General features: G+C 47.3%; 1 protein-coding gene across 8 annotated transcripts; it reads right to left on the reverse strand.

Annotated features, from left to right (window-relative positions):
• Nucleotides 1–94: 94 nt before the first annotated feature.
• On the reverse strand, nucleotides 95–21,968 carry bptf (bromodomain PHD finger transcription factor). 8 transcript variants are annotated; one of them, XM_072369012.1, is made up of 31 exons: nucleotides 21,235–21,968; nucleotides 19,324–20,146; nucleotides 18,136–18,356; nucleotides 16,643–16,819; nucleotides 16,228–16,509; nucleotides 14,840–15,052; nucleotides 14,615–14,694; nucleotides 14,113–14,465; nucleotides 13,667–13,798; nucleotides 13,381–13,510; nucleotides 13,116–13,251; nucleotides 12,724–13,011; nucleotides 11,132–12,635; nucleotides 10,811–10,935; nucleotides 10,469–10,597; nucleotides 10,198–10,348; nucleotides 9,958–10,081; nucleotides 9,582–9,819; nucleotides 8,527–8,660; nucleotides 8,333–8,435; nucleotides 8,000–8,223; nucleotides 6,801–7,884; nucleotides 5,246–6,693; nucleotides 5,078–5,160; nucleotides 4,774–4,999; nucleotides 4,104–4,630; nucleotides 3,790–3,966; nucleotides 3,432–3,624; nucleotides 2,546–2,630; nucleotides 2,249–2,435; nucleotides 95–955 (listed from the first exon to the last, which is right to left on the reverse strand). In XM_072369012.1, the coding sequence occupies exons 1-31, from the start codon at nucleotides 21,737–21,739 to the stop codon at nucleotides 916–918; spliced, it is 10,122 nt and encodes a 3,373-aa protein (XP_072225113.1). In that variant the 5' UTR covers nucleotides 21,740–21,968; the 3' UTR covers nucleotides 95–915. The 8 variants fall into 8 exon arrangements, with proteins under 8 accessions (XP_072225113.1, XP_072225112.1, XP_072225111.1 ...); XM_072369011.1 differs by having other exon boundaries at nucleotides 12,724–13,008; nucleotides 16,234–16,524; XM_072369010.1 differs by having other exon boundaries at nucleotides 16,234–16,524.
• Nucleotides 21,969–22,163: the final 195 nt, after the last annotated feature.

Genomic DNA, 22,163 nt, shown 5'->3' on the forward strand with positions numbered 1-22,163 from the left:
TAATGCTTTGCTCATTCTTTTAAGAAAAAAAACAGAAAACCTATATAAAACGTATGCATGGCCTATGTTATGGCTGCCAAAATACACAAGGAAGTAGCCATTTCAGTTTTATTAGGTTTCATATACATCAATATTTCTTCAGTTGTAATACAAAAAAAGAAATCAAATCCAAATCTGATGAATTTTTACAAACGGGGCAGAAATCCTAAAATACATAGCTCCATCTTTCTTTCTCATTCAGTCACTACTGTAAAGCAATTCATTTACAATAACTTATCACTGTACTTTCAGTTAGTTATATAGAAGTTTAACCGAGTAGACTAATGATGTCCAGATATTTAGAACTTCAGTACTGAGACGGTCTTTCATGCCACTTCAGACTAAACAATGAGTGGAAATTGGATGAAAAACATTTGTTCCACCATGAGATCTGAATTCAGACACAAAACTCTTGATAAACGATGCCCAGTTAAACTCAGCCATTGTATGTCAGTGTTCAGTTTCCTATTTCAGCGGAAGTGATGACCCCAAGAATGGCCTGAGATTTTTTTTTTTTAAACCAAGTAAGAAAAAGAAAAATAATAAAAAAAAAAGATCAAAAAAATAAAAGGTTAATGGAAATATGAGATCTCCTTAAAGAGTTTTTCTCCGAGGTAAATTTTCTTCTGAAACGCCTCAGTTGTTCTCGCTCCTCTGTACAGGCCCACCGACGAGCAAACGGGTCCCAGCAAGGTCCCCTGACGGCTGAAATGGGCAGAGGGCAGCTCTGCGTGAGCGATCCCGTGAAAGCAGCAGTGCTGGTTGCCCCGGTGACACGGTGGAGCGTCAGAGTCACAGTTCAGAAAAGCCATTTTCTTTTTTTTTTTCTTTTTTCTTGGCAAGTGCATTTTTTGTTTGCGCAATGTGCGATGCTTTCTAAGAGGCTGAAGAAGACTGAAGCTTGTTGTTATGAGACCTACAGGATGCGGAGAGAAGGGAAGAGTTGAGAGCTCTTCGCATTTTGTTCATTCCTGTACATCTCAGTGATGATTCAACAGACAGGATGCAAAGCGGTCAGCACAGGATCCTGCAGCCATGCTGGTTTAATCAACTGGGAATGCCTTTATTAGTGAAGAAATCTCTCACAACTACAAACCAAGACTACTTTGTGAGGTAAGGAACAAGGGGATCGATTCCTCACTCCTTTTAGCCTCATAAAATGCTAATCTAAAATGATTTTGTTGCACCATTTCTTTTTAAAACAGTCAAATACAGGAAGATATAGCTCACAGCCACTGTACATGATAAAATGTATGTACATTCAAAGACAACCAACTTTAATATCCAGATGAAGTCAAACTGAGGGTGAAGTAACATACAAATACGTCTCATAAATATATCTCTCTATAATAAAATATGCAGCTTTATAGATTTTTCGTCAACATTCTGAACATATCCAATCAAACTCAGATGTTTAACAGAAATAAATACAACTTAGAAACTAAAATGCAGCTAAAATCCTTCCGAACACAGCCGAGCTAGTGTGACTGATTGTTCATAAAGGCCCAGTATTCCTGATTTGGGATGAAGAAGGTGGTGATGATTTGCACATGGCTGCCATTTTGCTATCATTATTCGTCAACTGAGATCACAAATGCTTCCTGAAAACTTAAAAAAAAGAAAAAAAGAAAAAAAAGCACATTTGGTGTTTGTTCTTGATTTTTTCCTCTCTCCCCCCCCCTTTCTTTTTTCTGTTTTGGAAACAAAAAAAATGTCATGCCACTATCACTACAGACTCCAGCACTCCAGTCCAGACTCCAGCTAGACTGGCCCACTTAAGAATCTGACAATCTGTAAGAAAGAAGAACATGGGATGGCTTAAATAAAAGGCATGAAGCAAAGGTGAACAGACACAAATGCAAGATGATACACAAAATGCTGATGTAACATGGCTCTATGGACTGTTGTGACATTGGACAGAGTGTAAGCTCGGTTGTGCTTTCTTAGTACGGCCAAGCAATGGTTAAAAATAAAGAAAAATCACTCTACTAATCTACAAGTCAAGCACATTCTACTGCAAAATATAAGTACAACACACATGCTGAAGGCACGAGGAAAATAAAAAGTAAATGACGGCCATAAATGAACAGGTGAAAGTGCCGTGATAGACTTACTGAATAAGCCAGTAAGGCCAATCAAAGCTTTACAGGGAATCGAGTAGCGCAGAGGAGAGTCTGGACTCTGCAGCGGTGGCAGCACATGACCTTACCTGCTCGCTTTAAAGCCTTTCAGCTTCTGTACAAAGAAGGCTTCAAGGACCTCCGCACACTGAAAGAAGGGCGTGTCATTGGGGTTGTAATAGCGGCAGTTGTCAAAGATTTTGGTCACGTCAGCCACAAATTCGGTGAGCTTCTGGTAATGTCGCTTTTGCAAACGGGTTTCCATCGTGGAGAAGTCTAAGAGGGACAGAGGAGAAGGGAGCGTGAGGTTACACCACCTACATTCAAACCGGCACCACCTCGCATTCGACGGACGGTGTCCACGGTTCAATATCGTTTGGTCTTACCCATTGGTTCCTTGATCACACGATAATAATCCGGTGCGTCGTGGGGATCCACAGGTTCAAGAAACGGCCAGGCCATTTTGTGTGACTGAAACAACACAAATGTGAATGAGTGGTTGGGTCAGAGCAACTTACACACAGCATTTCTAACACTGGATGCGTCTGAAATGCGGCGGTTGGCATGAATGGACAGACGTGTGCAGCAGCGGTGGGTTCATCTGACACATGATCAGAGGAATCCCACACATCTTGTCATTTTGAAAACAGCAGCAAAGCTCACACTTTCCTCCTCTGTGGTTTCATCTACAATAAGGAGCTGCAGCACCTCATTTCCGTTTCATTTCCAACCTGACGTCGGTTTGACCATAACCCACCGCCATTTTACCAGAACGCAGCGCTCTCTTGTGCCGGGGCAGCTTCTCACACCTCAGTGACTGTGGAGATGGTTACCCACAGCTTTTTTTTCTTCTTTTCTTTCCATCTGCTCCCCTCAACATTTAGCACAACCACAAGCGCTCAGCACGCTAAGAATTAAGAAATGCCCGCTGCTCAGAAAAAATTCACTATGTTGAGGCTCCTCTCAGACACACGCCGCACTGTGTGAACATTAACACTTAGAAATTAGGTTTTTCATGATGAACAAATAGGATCACTACAAGTCCAAATAGATAAGTAGAACTGTTAACCATCATCTTCAGCTATTACCAGAACAGAGAGTTCTGAAACATTAATGCCGGCACACAGCTGTGGCCTGAAGGTGCTCCTCTGTCTTCCAGCAAAAACATGTAACACAGTTAGAACACATTTTCACTCTACTGCTGCCTGTAGCTATATTTCTATTTACCAATGGCCTCATGTCTAATGTAGGTACGTATAGTGTCACACACACCTGTAACGACCGTAATATCCTTTTTAACCCCTCATAGTCTTTGTCAGTGAGTGGCGAGAGCACCGTCATGGCATCTTCTGTGGACTGACACTGCGGACACACGTACACATCGATGTGATTGGCTTCACTCTGCAGAATGCCCACACAGCGCCCGTGGTACCAGTTCTGGCAGCGATCGCAGCCTATGTAAAACCTGCGGGAGAGCACATGACAGATGGTCAGGGCATGCTAATCTAAGCAAATAAGAGAAGCAGTGCCACGACCAACTGAAACCTGCTGGCAAAAAGGTCCTGCATGCCTTAGTTTGCAATCAGCACTAAAGCCAACGCTTAAAGCAGTTGTTTTACGAGAGCCCTACTGTGATTCGTCGTATGGTGTCCGGCAAATGCAGTACAGCTCCTCGTTGCTGCCTCCGTCCTGACCACGTTTACAGTCATTGCACACAAAGTCCTCCAGCTTCTTGGCCTCCTTCTCTGTGATGCCAACACAGGCGCCGTGGAACCAGTTGGAGCACAGGTCGCAGCCGATGTAAAACCTGCGAGGGAAAAAACTAAAAGTCAGCCAAACTAAATAAATAACACTTCTTCGGACAATGTTTTTATGAGGTTAAAACGAGAGGAATGCCATGAGATGCATCTTAAACGGCGGAAGCTTTTTTTTCTCAGAGCTTACTTTGACTCATCATACGGCGTTTTGCAGACACAGTACAGCTTGGTGTCCTTTTTGTGATCCTTTGAGGTAGAAGACAGTTTCCTCTTCTTCTTCTTGTGTTTGGGTAAGCTGGAATCTCCTTCCCCGTCTCTGTCCCTATCTTTGTCTTTGTCTCTGTCCCGGTATCTGTCTCGTTCTGGGTCTCTCTCCTTCTCTCTGTCCCGGTCCTTGTCTTTTTCTCTGTCTCTGTATCGGTCCCTATCCTTGTCCTTGTCCTTGTCCTTGTCCCTGTCCCGTTTCTTGTTCTTGTCATGATGTCGGTCTCTCTCTCGGTTTTTGTCTTTGTCTCTCTCATCTTCTTTCTTGCGCTTATGGGATGAGGGAGGTGAGGTAACTGCGTGGGTGCTGTGAGGGGAATGCGTAGAGTGAGTGAGTTGGGATGAGTGGGCCGAGGCTGCCTTGACTGTTGCTGCAGCAGCCTGGGTGATAGCAGCTCGGGCCTTTTCCTTCTCTTTCTGTAGCCTGGCTAAGTCCCGCCTCAGCTCCTCCTGGGAAGAACACCAAGACATGTCATTAGTAGTATCTTACTTTATAAAGTTTAGTTTCCCCACACAAACACAGTCAACATATACTGAGGTGTTATGCAAATAGTAATCCGTCAAAACTTTTGCATTTCTGCCATAAATCTAACCTGCACTTGCAGCTGCAGCTCCTTGTCCAACAGGGCCCTCTTCTTAAGGATTTCAGCCTTCAGCTGTTCTTTATGCTTGTACAACAGTGCAGTCAGCTTAGTGGCGTTCTGTTTGGAGCGTTTCTGCTCAACCACCTCCTCCTTCTTTCTTTTCTTAGCTGCCTGCTTCTCATCCTTCTCAATCTTATCGAGGATGAATTTCATCACCTGGTTGCACACAATCATTCTGCAGACAGAAAAACACTCGTTCAGCTGTGGATTCAAGGCAGGACTGAAATTAATCTGGGATTACTCCGACACTAACCTCTGGTTCTCCTCTCGCTCTGCGGCAGCCTGGGTCTTCCTCTGTTTCAGCTGTTCAGCGGAAGAATTCTGCTTCACGACCACCTGAAGTTTGAAAAACTTTTTATTAATATATAAAAATGTCACAACACTTAGAAATGTTGTAAGAAATCATGAAATCTCATCACACCTGCTTTTGGATGCCATCCTTGGGACTGACCACTTGTGTATTCTGCTCTTTCTGTTCCCTTTTAGCCTCAAGATGTTTCTTCTTCTTTGGTTGTTGTTGTTGTAGTTGCTGCTGTTGCTGATGGTGTTGCAGCCTCTGTATCTGCTCCTGAACGCTTGTTGGGGCCTGTATGGTCACCATATTCTGGAGCTGGTGGGCCTGGATTTGCCCCCCTGTCTGCTGGATCTGGATGGGCAGCTGCAGTTTGATTTGCTGTGGAACTGTGCCACCCTGCTGCTGGGCCTGCGCCTGGATCTGGGCTTGGATCTGAGCTGCAACGTGGGGCGGCAGGGCTGAGAGGAGCTGGACTGGCTGTTGGAGGCCCGGAACGGTTATGAGTTGATGCCTGATTGGAGACTGGACCTGAATTTGAGGCTGTGTTTGAACTTGAGATTGGGTCTGTGGCTGGAACTGGACTTGGAGCTTTGCTTGGACTTGGCCGTGGGCTTGGACCTGAAGCTGCTGCGGAACTTGGGCCTGTTGCGGTGACTGAACTGAAAACTGGGGTTGGGCTTGGGTTTGGATTTGAGCTTGAACGTGAACCTGTGGTTGTTGCGAGGCCTGAGCTTGAATCTGGGTTTGTTGTTGGAGCTGGACCTGAACCTGGGGATGGAGCTGGGTCTGGATCTGCGCCTGTGGTTGAAGCTGAGTTTGGGCCTGAGATTGGACCTGAGGCTGCTGGGGAGCCTGAGGTTGTGTTTGAGGTTGTGTTTGAAATGAAGCTTGTACCTGGGAGTGGTACTGAGGTTGGACCCTTGGCTGGAGCTGGGCCTGGGCTGAGGACTGGACCTGGGGCAAGCTTTTGGTTTGGGATTGAAACTGCACCTGAGGTTGGATCTGAGTAAGGGGCTGTACTTGGCCTTGAGGTGATTGTTGAGTTTGTGGGTGAATTTGTGCCCGTGGCTGAAACTGAACTCGGACCTGGGGCTGAATTTGAGCTTGCGCTTGGAGATGCATTTGAGGCTGAATGTGTGGCATTTGCTGGACTTGACCAGATGGCTGAACCTGAACCTGTGCACAAATTTGGGCTTGTGTCTGGGGATGAAGCTGATTATGGGTTTGAGGCTGGAGCTGAGGCTGTGTGGGTCTCACAGTGGATACAACAGAGGAAACTGGTAATCCCTTCATATGAACCTGCACAGCTGAGATGGGCATATGAGGCACCTGCTGCATGGACACAATAGCGGGTTGCTGGAGTTGTGCTTGAGACTGAGGGGTCAGAGATGCCTGAGGGGACGGAGTAATGGGGGAATGTGTGGCGACAGATACCGGGGGAGAAGCAGGTACAGAGGACAAGGCAGGAGGTGTAACTGGAGCTGCGACCTGCTGAGATGTCTGAACTGAAGTCTGACCTTGAGACAAGGCTGGAGTCCAAACCTGGGGCGGAGCTGCCCTCTGCTCTATGAAAGCTACAACAGAGGAGAGAAGTTAGTGGAAGCACAAATATCAAACAAAACTCAAATAATGCAAGTGACCACAACAAGATAGTGCTGAAGGCGGCCCTTGTGTTCTTTACCTGGCACTGAAGGTGTTGTACACGTGGCTGTGACTGGTGTGACAACAGCATTCGCCACAGCTGCATGAAGGGGAACAGGAGCCGCAGCTTGGATTTGGGTTAGAGCTTTAGCTGCGGGCGGAACCGCGATTTGGGTGGACACGACGGCCATGACGGGAGCAGAAACAGGTGCCAGGGCCGGGGTTGGAACTTTGACCGGGGAAGGAAGTGAGGCAGAAACGGGCATTTGGGTTGAGTTGATAACAGCTGCTGGAGCAGCAACTTGGCCAACGGACTTGGCCGAGGCAGGGGATCCAGCAGGAGTGGGAGCAGTGACCTGCATCTGGACAGGGGTTGAGGTTAAACCTGGGATAGAGCTGAGGGATTGTGGCTGGACTTGGGACTGGAGGATAGCCTGTGGCGGGAAAGGTAGTGCAGTGAGTGAGCTTGATGTAAAGGTTTGGGCAGCAGCTTGGTTTTGTTGATGAGTCATACTCAGACTTGCATTCTGTGCTAAGGCAGTGACAGATCTTGGTATTTGGGGTTGTGTGGCAACTGCTGGTGGCGTGGAGGATAAAACCTGTGTGACAGACTGCGACAAAGCAGGAACAGGAGTGGCCATGGGCGATGGAGTAGTGGCTGAAAACTGTGTTTGCAGGGAGGCCTGAGCTGCAGTTGTTGACGGAGCAGCCACAGGGGCAGTGGTTTGGGCCTGTATGGGAACAGAAGCTGAACTGGGGGGCTGTGAAGGGCTTGTAACATGTGTGGAGGCAGGCAGAGGGGCTGTCATTTGTGTTTGAGCTAAGGCTGATGGAGTTGTCTGCACTTGTGCGGGGACTCTCACTGGTGTTGACATTTGGGTTTGAGGGGCCTGGGCCGTGACAGGCATTGTAATGGGAGAGGTAGTGGGAGGTGAAGTCGATACTGAGGAGGATGGTAGTATAGGAGTGAAGAGGAAGCGCTGGACCTGGCCATTGGGCATGGCTGCCTGCATTAGTTGCTGACCAGGACCAGGGATGACCGTAACACCCTGTGGGATGATCTGAAGCTGTCCCTGGGTCTGGCCTTGACCCTGGATCACTACAGTCAGACCTGGGTTTCCTCCCTGCAGAATTTTAGACACAAATAATCTCAACTCAAACAAGAAAATAAAGAAACCAAAAAAAAATAAAACAAGTAGGAAAGAAATGATAATAAGAAACGATAATAGCATCTCTTACCTGTGCTCCCTGTGTCAGCTGCATGAGCTGAGCCATAGTGAGTTTCACTTGACCCTGCTGTGGTCTTTGGGTCTGAGATGAAGCAACAGGAGACTGTCCAGGAGCTGTGGTGGCAGCACAAGGTGACGCTGCAGGACCCGCTGCTCTTAGAGTAGAAGAGCCGGAGACAGCTGCGGCTGCAGGCTGACTGCCGCCCATCTGGGTCGCAGCCTGCTGAGGCTGGCCTGGAAAGAATAAAGATTTTACAATTTTACATTTTCTTGCTGGAAGGCTTGTTAAACGAATGCTGAAGACATTTATTTAAGAATAAAGACCATAAGTTGGACAGAACACCTTGTTGAGCCACAGCTGAACTTCTAACCATTGTGCCCACAGAGGTAGATGGAGCCTGGTTTGCCGTTGTGCCCACCTGGGTTTTGCTTCCTGCTGCGGTTGCCTAGACAACATAAACAACAGTAAAGTCATAAGAAATCGCACTCTGTATTTCTGAGGTAAAATTGAAAAGGATTGGGTGAAAATCAGAGGACCTGTTGCTGAGAGGCAGACGTGGCAGCTCTCAGGTTGATGTTGCCGGTTGTCGGATGTAGTGTGCTGTACGTTCTCAGGTTAGCAGGAGGCCCGGAGGGGAAAATGCCCAGTACTTTCTGCTCTACCACACCTGCTGGTGGGAACAATTAAGTAAGGAGAGAAGCAAATATACTACAGATGCATGGAGATAGAAAAAGGTCGAAGATGTACAAAAGTGGCAGAGCATGCACTGTGAGTGTGTATGTTAAAAAAAAAAAAAGACAACTTTTCTCACCCAGTTAAAAAGATTACAGTAGTTTAAACAACTGTTGTACCAAAAAGTAACAAAAACAGAAAGTTACGCTTTTAGTTGGGGATGCCTTCACTCGACAACAAAAAGAAAAAGAACACTGGTGACATCATCCATGCTCAGTGTCAAAAAGGCAGAGTCATGCCTCCCATCCGATACCCTTCCATCCATTTTGGTCCAGCGTAAGTCCAAACCTCGCCAAAATGGATGACACTCATGCTCCCTACCTCCTTGAGTGGAAGGCATGTTGAGAGTGACAATCTTGCTGTTAGCGGGCTGTGGCAGATTGGAGGCGAGGACCTGGCCAGCCACAGTCACTGGGCTGCCAGCGATCTGGAAGCTTTGCTCTGAGGCGGTGATGCCGCCAGCCACCGCGGCCGCCGAGCCGGTGGAGGCTGCAAGACACACCACGCCATCTACGGTCACGTGTACCCAACGAGGGCCACCACAACAGCCACTGTACAGCTTTAGGGTCCACTTTAAGGCTCGAGTAAACAAGGGGCTGAAATATTCAATGTTTTTAATCTGATGACCCCACTTTAGAAGTGAGAGTTTTTGTAGGATTGAAAGTGGACACCACGAGCGTGGGAAACGGAAAAAATGGATTTAAAAAAAAAAAAAAAAAAAAAAAAAACTGGTGAAAAGAGATGCATGAACGATCCAAAAAAAAAAAAAAAAAAGTTGTATTAAACTGAAAACAAATGAACCAATGGCAGATGAAGATGGGTGTAACTCTTAAGCACTCCTCGTCCTCCACCTGCTTACCAGAGCTGCTGTTGTTCTGACCCTGTTTCACCCAGGAGGCAAAAGACTGCTGGAAGTTCTTGTCTTGCTGGAATGACACCGGGGAGCCCAGCTTGGAGGCCAGGACCATCTTGGCTGCAGGTGTTACTTGCCCCATCCTCTGGCCTGTAGAAGCTAGGGTACTGGGAGTGCTGGCTGAGGTGGTGGTCGTTGTGGAAGTGGTGGGAGTTGTGCTCAGTCTCTGCTGCTCAAGACGTTTCTAAAATAAACAAAATGTACAGTTTTTTGTTTTTTTTTTAAATTTCATTTCAACCTGGCAACGTTGCACTGCTCTTCTTCAACCTGAAGCCAGAAAAGCCGAAGGCACCTGTGTGTGCTCAGTGTGCCGTGTTCTCACCTGCTGGGCAGCCAGTCTGGCTTGCTTCAGCTGATTCTCCAAATGGGCCTTGACTTCCTCTGTGGTCCTCAGAGTGCTGCCACTCTTGGAGGGGTCTATACCCTGTGACTTGTCCCTCTCCACTCTGTGGAGGCAAAGAAAGAGGTGAAAATGTGTTGGACCAGCGCTGAGGAAGCAAGCGTTCCCCAGAATATTTCAACATTGGGAAGAAATAAAAAAGAAAAAAAGCATGTTTCCTACCTCTCTGCAAAAGCTCTGATCTCCCACAGCTCCAGTTCTTCTTCAGGCACCCACGTCTCCACAGCGACAGGTCCGGTCAGCTTGGCTGGTTCCTGCTTCTTGGGCCTCAAGGCACTTGAGCGCAGGCCTTTCCTTTGTGGAGTCGGGGTTTCTACTCACGGAAAGTAAGAAAGTTATTATTTCTACAAAATGTGGCAGAAACCCTGGTCTAAATCTCAGCATTTCTTCAAATGTGCATAAATATTACTTTTAATTCGCACCAAACTTTTACCTTTTGGAGTGTCTCTGTTTCCGAGGGGGCAGATGATCTTCCTGATGCAGTATTCTGAGCGGATGCCGTAGGGCCCCACGTCCCTTCGTTTTATGATCTCTGTTGTGATGATGTCGGTGTCTGTGGTTTCTGGAAAGGGAATCAAGCCTGTCTGTAAATTCTCAGTTACCTACGGGAACCTGAGGCTTCCTCAGTTCAGCAGTTCCTTTCTAGGCACTTCACACATATTACCATAGTTATCTGTTTCAAGTTAAATGCAAACGAACACCAGGAGCTTTCCAAAAAAGGAGAAAAAAACAAGAGGATACCTAAAATAGTAGTTGATGGTATGATATTTCTCACCTTTCCGAGTTGTCCCTACAGCAGCAGAGGGCTTCACAGCCATGTCGTCCCACCTCAGGCAGGCCCACAGCAGCCTCAGCATCAAACTGACCCCCGCCAATGACCTCACGGTCTGGAGGCGGTACCTGAACAGCCAGGAAAGACATAAGCAAGTCATTTCAACAAGGCCCATATCCAAGCTTTAGTTTACCACCTCACAAGGAGAAGAACTGGCGTCTCTGTTATGGTTGTTCTACTAATTGCCAAGTCTAAAAGCAACCAACAGGTGACAGCTCTAAGTATCCAAAACAGTGCATAAGAAGGTCTAAATGTGTTACCGACCTCCATGTGATCCCAAAGGTGGGCCGAGGCGAAGGGTACGGCCATATATCCAGGGCGGGCTTGGCGTTGTAGTTAAAGATGAGAACTTCTCTGATGCCCGCCTTCCTCGCCAGCCTTTTCAGGTCATCGTTTGGCAGGATGAAGATGCTCTTCTTGCTGCTCTTGGTCACAAATTTGCGGTAGGACGGTAGAGCTGTGCCCGAGCGCGCCTTCTTGAATTTGGAGAACCTGAGCAGGCTGACTCTGTCTCTCGTGGAATACTCTTTGCTAATTGTCATGGAGCTGGCCGCCGTGGACGCAGAGGTGCCCGTTTTGGTGTCAGTGAGTTTCTTCTTCTGGGGGACAGCTGCTCTTGAGCTCGGCTGGGCGGTGGTGGAAGTGGTGACGGAGGAAACTGAGCTAGCTGCTGCTTCAGACTTACAATTGCTGCTTGATGGGTCACGCATGAGGGGAGTCTGAGATTCCTTCAGGGGGTTATTAGTGATGGAAGTATTTAAACCCTCACTACTAGAGCAGTTCTCTGTGTTATTACTATTATGGCAAGAAGGGCTTGAAGATTCAGTCTTTGCAGGCACTGGGTCCTCACTGTTCACAGCCACATCGCCAGTCTTACTAAGAGATTCTCCTTTTTCCTCCACGTGGTTCTCTAATTTCGGGACTTTGAGCGGAGGCGGGTGACTTAGGTTGGACACATCGTTTTGTGACAGATTCCCATTCATCAGAGACTTTACAGGCTCTTTCTGAGGCTCCCTGTCATCCCCCTGGACTCCAGTATCACATTCTGAGTTGATGTTTTTTCCATTCACCTGCAACACAGCGGTCTTGCTGTGGCTCCCCTCCGTGTTTTCGGCGTCACTCTGTCCGCTGCTTTGCTCCATCTCGTCATACCCACGTTTCTTTGCATTCTCTCCCAGTCGAGCCACCTCTGGCTTCTGCGCTTTTTCACTGTGTTCTAATGTCTCCGTTTTACAGTTGCTTTTACTGTTGAGTTCAGGTTTTCCATTCACTTCTTTGTGGGTGTCCCCTCCGTTCCCATGCACATCATTTACTTCAGCCTGTTTGCTGTCGCTAGGCGCTGCAGCGTCTGATGTGGGCTCCTGCTCAAAGTCAAGCTTTTTAACCACCTCGTCTTTTGCTTGTAGGCTCTCCTCCGTCTCCTCTGCTTTAACAGTTGGGGTCACAGCGGGCTGTTTGTATAACGCCAATCCTTCGGTCTTTATCACAGATGTGGGCTTCGTGGCGGCCGTTTTCGACGACAGGGCCATCTGTCTCATCCGCTCCAGTCTCTGCTTCTCCTCTAAGGTGAACTGTTTCACCCGACGCTCCAAGAGTCCGTCCAGTTTAGACGGCTTTACCTTCTTCTTATAAGCGGTCCGCAGCTGGAAGCCTTCGCTGACATTCACAACGTCATAGAAGATTTTCGACGCAGCGCTCTCCTCCCTCTTGGGTTGTTCAGATAGCTGCTTTGGTTGTTCTCCGACAGCAGCTTCGCTTTCTACTTCATCTAAGAAAGAATCACAGATGGCAGTGGTGATAAACTTGTCCACAAATGCCCTCAGAATAAATGCTCAAAGATAAATGAAAACATTTACCTTTCCTGTCATCTGGAGAAGTTTTCTGGCAGGCGTCAACCTCCATTTTTTCAGCTTCCTTCTTCTGTTCAGCATTATTTTCCTGCTCAGTTTCTGCAGGTTTTTCTTCCTCTTTGGGGGTCTGAGGTCTGCCCTCGTCTTCTAAGGAAGAGCTCCGAGACGCCGCCGCGACGGTCCGTTGTTCCTCGTCTTCACCAGCTGGTTTTACGGCGTCCGGCCTCTCGCTTTCCGCCAACTCGTTCTGCACATTTGTGCAAGCGGCTGCATTTTCCTTACTCAGTTTAGCTGCTAGTTAGGAAGAAAAAAACAAACAAAAAAAACCCTCAAGGGTCAACAGATTTAACAGATTAAATGAAAAAAGCTTTTGGAAATGACACTACTCTAACAATTACCCTCCAGTTCTTTGCGGTAGTTCACGTTCGTGTTCCCTGGGAGTCTCGGAACAAATCGCGGCACCCGTGTCTTACTGACCCAGCTCCAACCGCCGTATCCTGTCACTCTGTACTCCTCCCCCTTCTGCTTCCACACCTTAAAGAGCACAACAGTAACTTCAGAGAGCATTTGCACAGTTACCACTGAACTAGATCAGCATGTGTTGACTGAGACCTCCACTAACGAGCAGAGCTGAATAGGCAAAGAAAGCTGCTGTTGTTTCACCTGGTGTTTGATGGGGATGGTGTACTTCACCCATGTGGCCTGCAGCAAGGTCTCTTCATCCTCAAGTTTTTTCTCTCGCTTTTTCACCTTTTCTTTCTCTTCCCGCTCAATCGAGGTCATGCGATGCAACCTGAAGCAAACAAAACAAAACATACAGAATCTAGTCAAAATGTACCTTCACATGGACGGCGCTGAAAAAGAAGCGCAGTCGCCGAAACTTTGTGCAGTCTTTTAACGATGCAGCTGTCCGACACGGGTGACACGGCCGGTCCTGTTCTCCGTTTACCTCGTGTGTCCGAGAGAATCTTTCCATACTGGCAGCGTGACCACCGGTTTGATCGCGCACTCCAGTATAGCCAAGGCCAGAGCAAATTCCCTGGCCTTGCTGCACATCTGCACTGCTTTATTCCAGTTGGTTCTGTGAAAACAAAGGACAAACCGTGTAAAAGAACAGTAATATTTCTTTCAGTGATTAAAAAAAAAACAAAAAAATCAACAACAACTTTATTCACAATTTAACAGCAGTGCTGCGGTCTCACAGCTCTTCTCTACACGAGCAGCAGATCACAGCTCGGAGAGACTTAACGCTAAAGGAGTTATTTACATATTTACTTATTTAGCATCTGTGTTACCCAGGCTCTGAGCAACTCTGAAACTAACATTACGTTACATTAGTTGCATTAGCGCTGTCAAACAACTCAGAATTTGGCCGGAACCTGGCCTGAGATGTACCTGTGCGAGGCCCAGTTGGGATGCATGAAAGGTCCGGGGACGTTCGTTTCCAGCTGGATGATGGTAAGGCGCAGCGTCGAGATGGTCAGACTGCGCGAGCCGTAGATGGAGCCGTTCCATTTGAACTCGGACGCGGTGGTCAGGCTGAACTTGTGGGACAGGTGGCGCCTCTTGTCGTGGTCCTCCCGGTGCTGATGCTTGTTGAGTGCCAGGACGTTGGTGCTGTACTGGTTATGGTACACCCTGTATTTGCCCTCCTGACCCAATTTGAACAAGTTGTTGAAATTCACCGTCAGCTCCCTTTTCAAGAAGTTGAGGCGTGAAGAGTCCGCATCAGAGCGTACGGGAGACGACTGTGAAAAGGGGGGCGGACAAAAACAAAACAGATTTTAATAGCTGCGCTGCTAATGTGCCCTTAATCATTGATGTTTTAATGCTTCTTCATACCAGAACTTTTTTCCCCCCTCTGGAGATTTCTCTACAACACAGTGACACGCCTCACCTCTTTGCTGCTTCTGGGCATTTGGTTTTTCGATTCTTGCCCCGCAGCTCTCTCATTACCGATCCTCTCATTGTACTCCTCTGTCACGTAGAAAGCAGATGACAGCATCAGTAAAACAGCAAAGGCTATTTAACCCAACTCTACTTCTCGCTCGGTCAGCGTTTTACCGTCTGCATCCCCAAATGTACTTTTCCCCGAGAGCTGACCCACCCCACTAACAATTACCTGTTCCATCCAGGCTTGTGAAAGAAGACTGGGAGGACCTGTCGGCCATGTCAGGTGGCTGTGGTTTCTTCAGCCTCTCAGATCCAGAAACCTGGCCGCTGTCACCCGCCGCCGCCGGCTGAGATGACTGCTGCTCCGATTGATCTCGCGTTGATGCCTGCGAGTCATCGCGATGTGCGACTTCGCTGCTAGACTCCGATTTCTGCTCATCATCTGAAAAAAATACAGTAAAAACATCCATCAAGATATACGAGGAGAGAGTAAAAGTTACCGCAAGCAATAAGCTGGATGTTAATATGTTTAAGACAACAACACAACATTAAAGCCTGCTTGCTTCATCGTGAGGAATAAAATATACACAAGCCTGTGAGCAGAAAAAACTAAATATGAACAAAATAATAAAATGTTTGGAGGATGAGTCAGTGTTTCATCGTCCAGCTAGGCCCATAAAACCCAACCCATGTTGGACAGGAAAACCGTAACAAGCTGTCCATCTGCTGCACAGCCAATTTGAGACTCCAGCTCTGCCTCTGAGTTGTGAGGGCAGATATATATGCAGCTCTTTGTCGAAGCGGCAGCAGGTGGGGCTCCCAGGCAGAGAGCCTTTTGTTTGAGCAACGGGAGCCCGACCACACAACCAGTTGGAATGAGAATAAGGGGCTGCTTGTGGCAGACGTGGCTGGTGGCTGCTGCCAGGGACGCCATCTAACACTGCGTCAAAAAGGTGCTTTTCAGGACCATGAGTGCAGGACACATGAAGAAAATGAATGGAAGATTTTGGCCTCAAATGCTGAGTGCATCGCTTTTAATTTTATGATAAAGGAAGAGCAAAACAGGGCTGAAAATGGCCTGAAGGAAAGTTGATAAATAGAGGAAAATATCCTCCCACTAATTAAGTAGATGCTCATTGTAGATAATGAAGAGACGCTCTGACAGGGAAGGCCGGCTAGAGCCTAAACGGCGAGAGAGAGGACAGTTTTCTGTCGTGCAAACAAATGAAACCTAAAGGGGCTTTTGATCGACAGATCAAAGGTTTGGTGCACAGTTTCACACCAGTACAGCAAGAGCTTCTGAGAAATTTAGCAGCATTATATGGAAGAAACGAGTAACAGAAAGCAGCTTTTAAGGAAGTTCGATAAGAGAAAATCCCCCGCGTTGCGTTTCTGTTGCTAAGCTCCCAGGTAGTGTCCACAGGTTTTAACAGACAGGTATTTCCTGGAGAATTCGGATTCTGGAGAGCTACAGCAAGGTAACAAACTCTCAGCACAGCAAGACAAAAAGATGGCATGGTTAGGAGCATAAAGATGGAGGCACAGCCAAGCAGCAGGGTGTGATGTGGAGGATGACAGCTGGACTGCAGGCCAAACATGAGGCAGTCTTTGACTCACGAGTACCTGTCCTTCCCTGCTGCGCCCCTGGAGGAGATTCCCTGCTCTCCTGGCTCCCAGAGTGGGCGGCCTGTGTTTCGTTGTTTGATTCAAGTGATTCTGTCTTAGGTCCAGCTGCGTCCTGGGTGGCAGAGGCGGGGTTATCTGACACGCATCTCTCTTCTGCAGCAGGACGAACGGCAGCTGCCGCGGTACGACATGAAGGGCGAACGGCGCCGGCGGAGTCAGGGCGGCTTTTTGTAACCAGCACGTCAAGCTGAGGTGAAGGATTTTGTCCTGATACTGACGCAGAAACATCTGTGATACAGTTTCGCCTAACAGTGTCACAAGCTCAGCATCCACATGTGTGAAAGGTGCACACCATAGTTCAGAAGAATGAAAGACAGACACGGAACCTCTTCAAACCACTTTTTACCTTGCGAGCCGGCGTCCTCCACTGCTTCAGCAGCTTTATCCACAGCCTGCGAAGGGAGCTCAACGCTGTCCTCAGCCGGGTTCGCAGAGCTACTTTCTGCCCCCTGCTTTGACTCCTCCGCTCGCCCCTTTGTTTCCTGCGCCTCCCGCTTGACCTTCAAACGCTCCACGAGCACATCTAAAAACAGAAAACAGCATTCAGTTTCAAACACGAAAGCCAACAGTTACATATCCACGCAACACATTGACAAACTTTCCATTTGATGGCAACACTGTGGCACTTGGAAACTAATTGGACAAACGGTTTAATGGTGAGCCAGAGATCAAATTACAGTCTGTAACACACACACAGGACAGTCTTTGGCAGACCAGGCGGAATCCTTCCTCACCTGGAGGGGCATCGCAGTGCGTTTGAGTGACAGCGAACGCAGACCACAGCTGTCTGGTTTGCAGCGTCAGAGTGTGAGACGGAGGAAAGCGACTTTCACAACAGCGTACACGTGACAGACAGACAGACACGGCGGGGTTACAGGCTGCAGGTGTGAACTCGGAGATGATAAATGAATAAACACGTGTAAAAGTGACCCACCGATCCAAGACGGTTAGTTTACTGGCACAAAACTAGCAATGATCAAAACTGTTGAGAAAAGCTTTCCGACATTTGACATTTTTAATCCAAGCTCGAAGAAAACGATCAGAGGCGACTGGATGCCACCATGAGAAAATGCTTTTAACCGTCAGGTGACCAGCGGTGGGTTAATTACGGAATCAGTAACACTGCGCTGTCTTTACACATAGATTTCCACAAAATGATGGCCCAAAACTATAGTTTTCACAGGGAAAGAAGCAACTGTGTCCCGACCAGTTTAATGAAGAAAAGCAAGGTGCAAGCAGCACCATGGAGCAGCAGCAGGCTTTTAATTCAACAACAAAAAAACCCCAGCAGAACTATAAATTCTCTTTTCCTGCAACAATAGACATGTTCTCACATTTCGAACTAGAGTGTACTAATTCAAACCTCCAGCTTCTGACACAATTCCAGAGGCACATACATTTGCATCACCTTGAGAATTGAGATTAGGCAGTTTTGTGGCATAGAAGGGAAGCCTGATACAAAACCTGACAGATAAGGCAAGCCTGACAAACAGAAACGGAAGCTGCTCTTTAAATACTAAAAAGTCTAACCACTGTGGCTCCTTGGAGGAAGGCTGGGGGGGGGGACAGCCGCTTGGTGTGTGAGTGAACATGAGGCAGGAAGAAAAGGCGGTACCCAACTGTCATCTACGCACAGTTATACAGCTGGAGGGGGGGGGGAAATGACGTTATCTGAAGCTTACAGAACACACTTTGGAATGTAACCCTGCGGACAAACAGACGTGCACATAACAGCACAGGTCGAGTCGCGTGTGCAGAACCGGTCAAATCAATGTTTCCCCTTCACCTTCGATGACAACGACAGGAATATCAGAATGGCAAATTAAGCCAAACCCGTACCATTGATAGCTGTGAGGTAGGCTTTACTGTTTCCACGAGCTTTGTTGGTCAGGTCCTCTGTGATGTCCATGTGCGCTTGCACTTCCTCCTTCATCTCCTCCAGGGTGGCGTGGAGGTCAGACTCCCAGTATTCCTTATCCAGGGACTCAATGAGCTCCTCTAGCTGTGCCTTGGTGCTGTAGTACCAGATCTTCTTCTTCTCATGCTCCCCATCTTCCTCACTGTGGAAAAGAGAACAGGTTTGTAGGTTAAAAAGTCCGAACCAACGCCAACATCCTCCTCTGACTTGCTGCATAATATCATTACTGCATAACTGAACAAAACAATAAATACAAAAGCATGTTTAATGTGTAACCACAGCGATGCGTGACATTAATTCACCAAACTATTTGAATAAATGAATGACTGGTGTCATGGATGGGTTAGTCCGTTACTCTCTGACCCTGCTTGTCTACACTTTCCCATTTGCTTGATTAAAAAAAAAAGAACCCAAAAAAAAAAAAGATGACAAACGATACTGTTTCACAGCAGGAAGAATTGCACCTGCTGTGGAAAAGGCTGCGCTCAAACACCGCATCATTCGGGGAGGAGGAGGCATTCAGGAAATGCACAACTGCCGATGAAGACAGAGCCTGGACTGCAGATCTCTTTATGTAATCCCAACACAAACAAATGACTTGAATTCATGCATTTTTTTTGTTTGTACCCCCCCCCACCAAAAATCGGTCCAACTTTACAGCTTGTTTGTGGATGGTAAATGTGGTTTCACAGCAGTACAACTTAATGAGTTCATGGTGTTTCATCAGGCTCCTTAAATAACGACCAGGTAATGGGGTCACGCCTGAACTCAGCTCCTGCTCTATGTGACTAAACTCACACATCAGCACATCAATAACAACAAAGTGCAATATGTCAAATTCATGCCCAAATGAACTCTGTTCTAATATCATGCAATACACCAAGATGAGCTACGTGAACTCTGCTCTGAACGACTTGCAAAAGGGTTCGTGGTGAAAGAGACTTTGACTTCCCTCACACATATCTGCCTGGTTTTGAAAACCGTGACAACAACCGTGCTTCTGATTATATTTGTGATTTCTAGTTTAATGCACGGTCATTGTAAGGCTGGCACAGAGTGAACAGGTAATCCTAAAGAAGCACAAGGGCCACTGAGGGGTCCTAACTTACATAATAATCCTTCGAATGAGGAACCAGTATTTCCTCTGGTGGCGATCGTATCCAATGGGCTCCTGGCGAATGTAGGGCCTGCTTTTCTGCGCCTCTGTCACGCAGTCTGTGACCCCGGGTACCTTGTGCGCCACACAAATCTCACATTGCCACTCGTCCTCTGGAACCTCTTCTAATGGCGGTTTCACACACTCCAAGTGGTAGACTGCTGAGCAAGTCTCACAGCACAGCAGGTCACCCAGGCGGTGACACACACGACAGTGGTCATCATACTGCATGCTGCCGTCAGACATGAGCTCCTCACGGGCGATATTGGTGGTGAGGAACTGGTCCACCAAGAACTGTAGCACCTTGATCTTACTTTCAACAGGACCGTAGGGATATTCGTCTATCTCCAGGTACGGCAAAACATGATGGTACTCTTGATCACTCTCACAGTATGCCCGTAAAACCTCCGCCCATGTCATGCCGTCAATAAAGTACAGAGTGGAGTTGACGCTGTCCTTGAGGTCGGCAGGGCCAAAGGTAGTGTTGGAGGAGTCCTCCTCGCGTAGGATGGCCTTCAACAGGGAAATGTGAGTCTCTGCCATTAACGTACATTGCTCCTGGCCAACCAGTGCCGCGCAGAAGTCCTCGAAGCGGAAGGGAGAGAGACGCAGCACTGTGCTGAAGTTCTGTAGCACCTCATAGATGGAGGTGGCATTGAGCAGCTCCTCATTAGGCACCAAGAGATCCTCAGAGGTGTCCGGAAGCTCAAGAGAAGGTATATCCTTTTCCTCGAGGATGGGAGTGCGAGGTCGGGCAGTCCGTGCTTTTTTCTTCCCTATGGGGTATCAAAAAAGGTTTTAAAATACATAGAAATAAAAATGTTAACTAAAACTTCAGTGTAAAATCAAATATTATCACAGCTCTTCTATTGCTATGTAGCATTAACCATCCACAGTGGAGCAGTTTCTTCAAAACCACAGATGTACACATAACAAACTCTTAATAGATAGTTGTAAAGAATGGTATTTTCATTTTTTCTTTTTTTTTTCGTGCGCAGTTGCCGTGCTACATGCATTAAAGGACAAACAATGTAACGCGTATGCCAAATGTTACCGGAGTAACTTGAACTAAACTTCTAGGTGAGCTACTCTGACGGGACTTGCTCCACACATGGCTAGTGTCATCATTAGCTAAATGAGACAGCCCCAGGCTCCTGCATCCAGGAAAACAGTGACTGTTCAGTTGGCTCATGACATTGTTATTGGTCAGACGTCTCAATAAAAAACGGTTTTGCATTACAAAGACATTAGTTGCAGTGTTCTTTTTAAAGAATTCTGACTTATTTAACTAAAGTATGTGGACAAAGTGAAAGCTGACAGTGTAAAAAAAACAAAAAACAGACCTGTTAGCCTAGCTAAGTTAGTTAGCTGCTCTTTCTCGTAATAGTTTAATTAAGTAGCTTAAATGTATTAGACAAAAATGTCATATTGTCTTAAAGAGCTGGCGATGTTTCGGATAGCAACGAATACATAAAGCTGCAATATTTCTTAAAACAAACTTTACACAGCAAGGCAGCACAATGCTAATTTTGCTTGCTAATTTTAGCATGCTAGAAGCTAAGTTATTTAGATAAAGTTGTGATACTTCGTGCAAGAAACCTTCAATTGTTTAAACTATATGTGGAACCAATTTAATTGACATATGGTGATGGTAGCAAGTCGGTGTAGTGATACTGGTACCGCTCCAATCCACCTGCAGGAGCTTTATTGAGCTGAGTGAGGCCTATTTTCATACAGTGTGCATTCTCCATTTTGAACAATAACCTTATTGCTTCCTACACTGCTCAGAAGCATTCAGATACCAATGCTCAAACCAACGCATTGTGTGCAGAGATACTGATGGGAGATCACGGTGTTTATTTACCAGGAGTGCTGGCGTGTGTGCTCTGACTCCGAAAGCTACTCTCGGTGCAGTAGCTGGCACCATCCTCTTCCTCGTCCAGCACATCATCTTCCAGGCAGTCGGAATCGTCTTTGAGGGCCTCATCCTCTTCAGACTGGGGTTCCTCCTCAACAAACTCGTCCTCCTCGGACCTTAGACTAACAGCGTCATCTTCTTCATCGCTCTCGTGGTCATCGTACACCACTGTTTTGGACGCTGGCGTCCGCCTCCCTCCACGACCACCTCTGCCTCCTCTGCCACCGCCGCCACCTCTACCACGTCCCCTGCCCCGTGTTGACGTTACAGATCCCGCTTTCCTCTTTCTGGTCGACTTCGGGGTCTCCCTCGTAGGGCTATCGGCGTCCTCGTCCCCACTGTCCCGAAACCTGGGTTTCAGATTCCTCCTGGGTCGCAAGCCCCTGGTCGTAGCTGGGGATGGCTCCTCGGTTTGTAGCGGTTTGGGCGGCCTGCCCCTTTTCCCTCTCATGATAGGCGAAATCTTTTATTTTACAGTGCCAATTTTTGCGTCTATTTGGCATACACGAATGCGAGCGAAAACCGTACCGACACAAAGCTGAACCGGCGAGGATTCAAACGGTGCAGTAACACCGTGAAGCCCCGGTGCCTTTTCGGGCGTAAAAACTCAAAACGTTAGCCCGGCGTCCCGTTCAGGTTCGCCTTGAGCCGCCATTTTTCCTCTCTGCCTCTCTGGCTGAACAAACAGCAGGCCTTCACCAGGAGTCACGTGGTGACACTGCTTCCAGCTCAGTGGCAACAATGAGCGAAGAAACAATTACTATGATATTCTCGTTTTTTAAGTCACACGGTTTGTTTTTGTACAAGAGAACAACGGAAATGTAGCTTTTAATGAGAATAAAATAGGAAACATGCCTGGAGCTCATAGCAGTTCC

Source organism: Leuresthes tenuis, unplaced genomic scaffold (genome assembly GCF_036924035.1).
Source record: "Leuresthes tenuis unplaced genomic scaffold, fLeuTen1.0.hap1 SCAF_17, whole genome shotgun sequence".
Taxonomy (NCBI): Eukaryota; Metazoa; Chordata; class Actinopteri; order Atheriniformes; family Atherinopsidae; genus Leuresthes; species Leuresthes tenuis.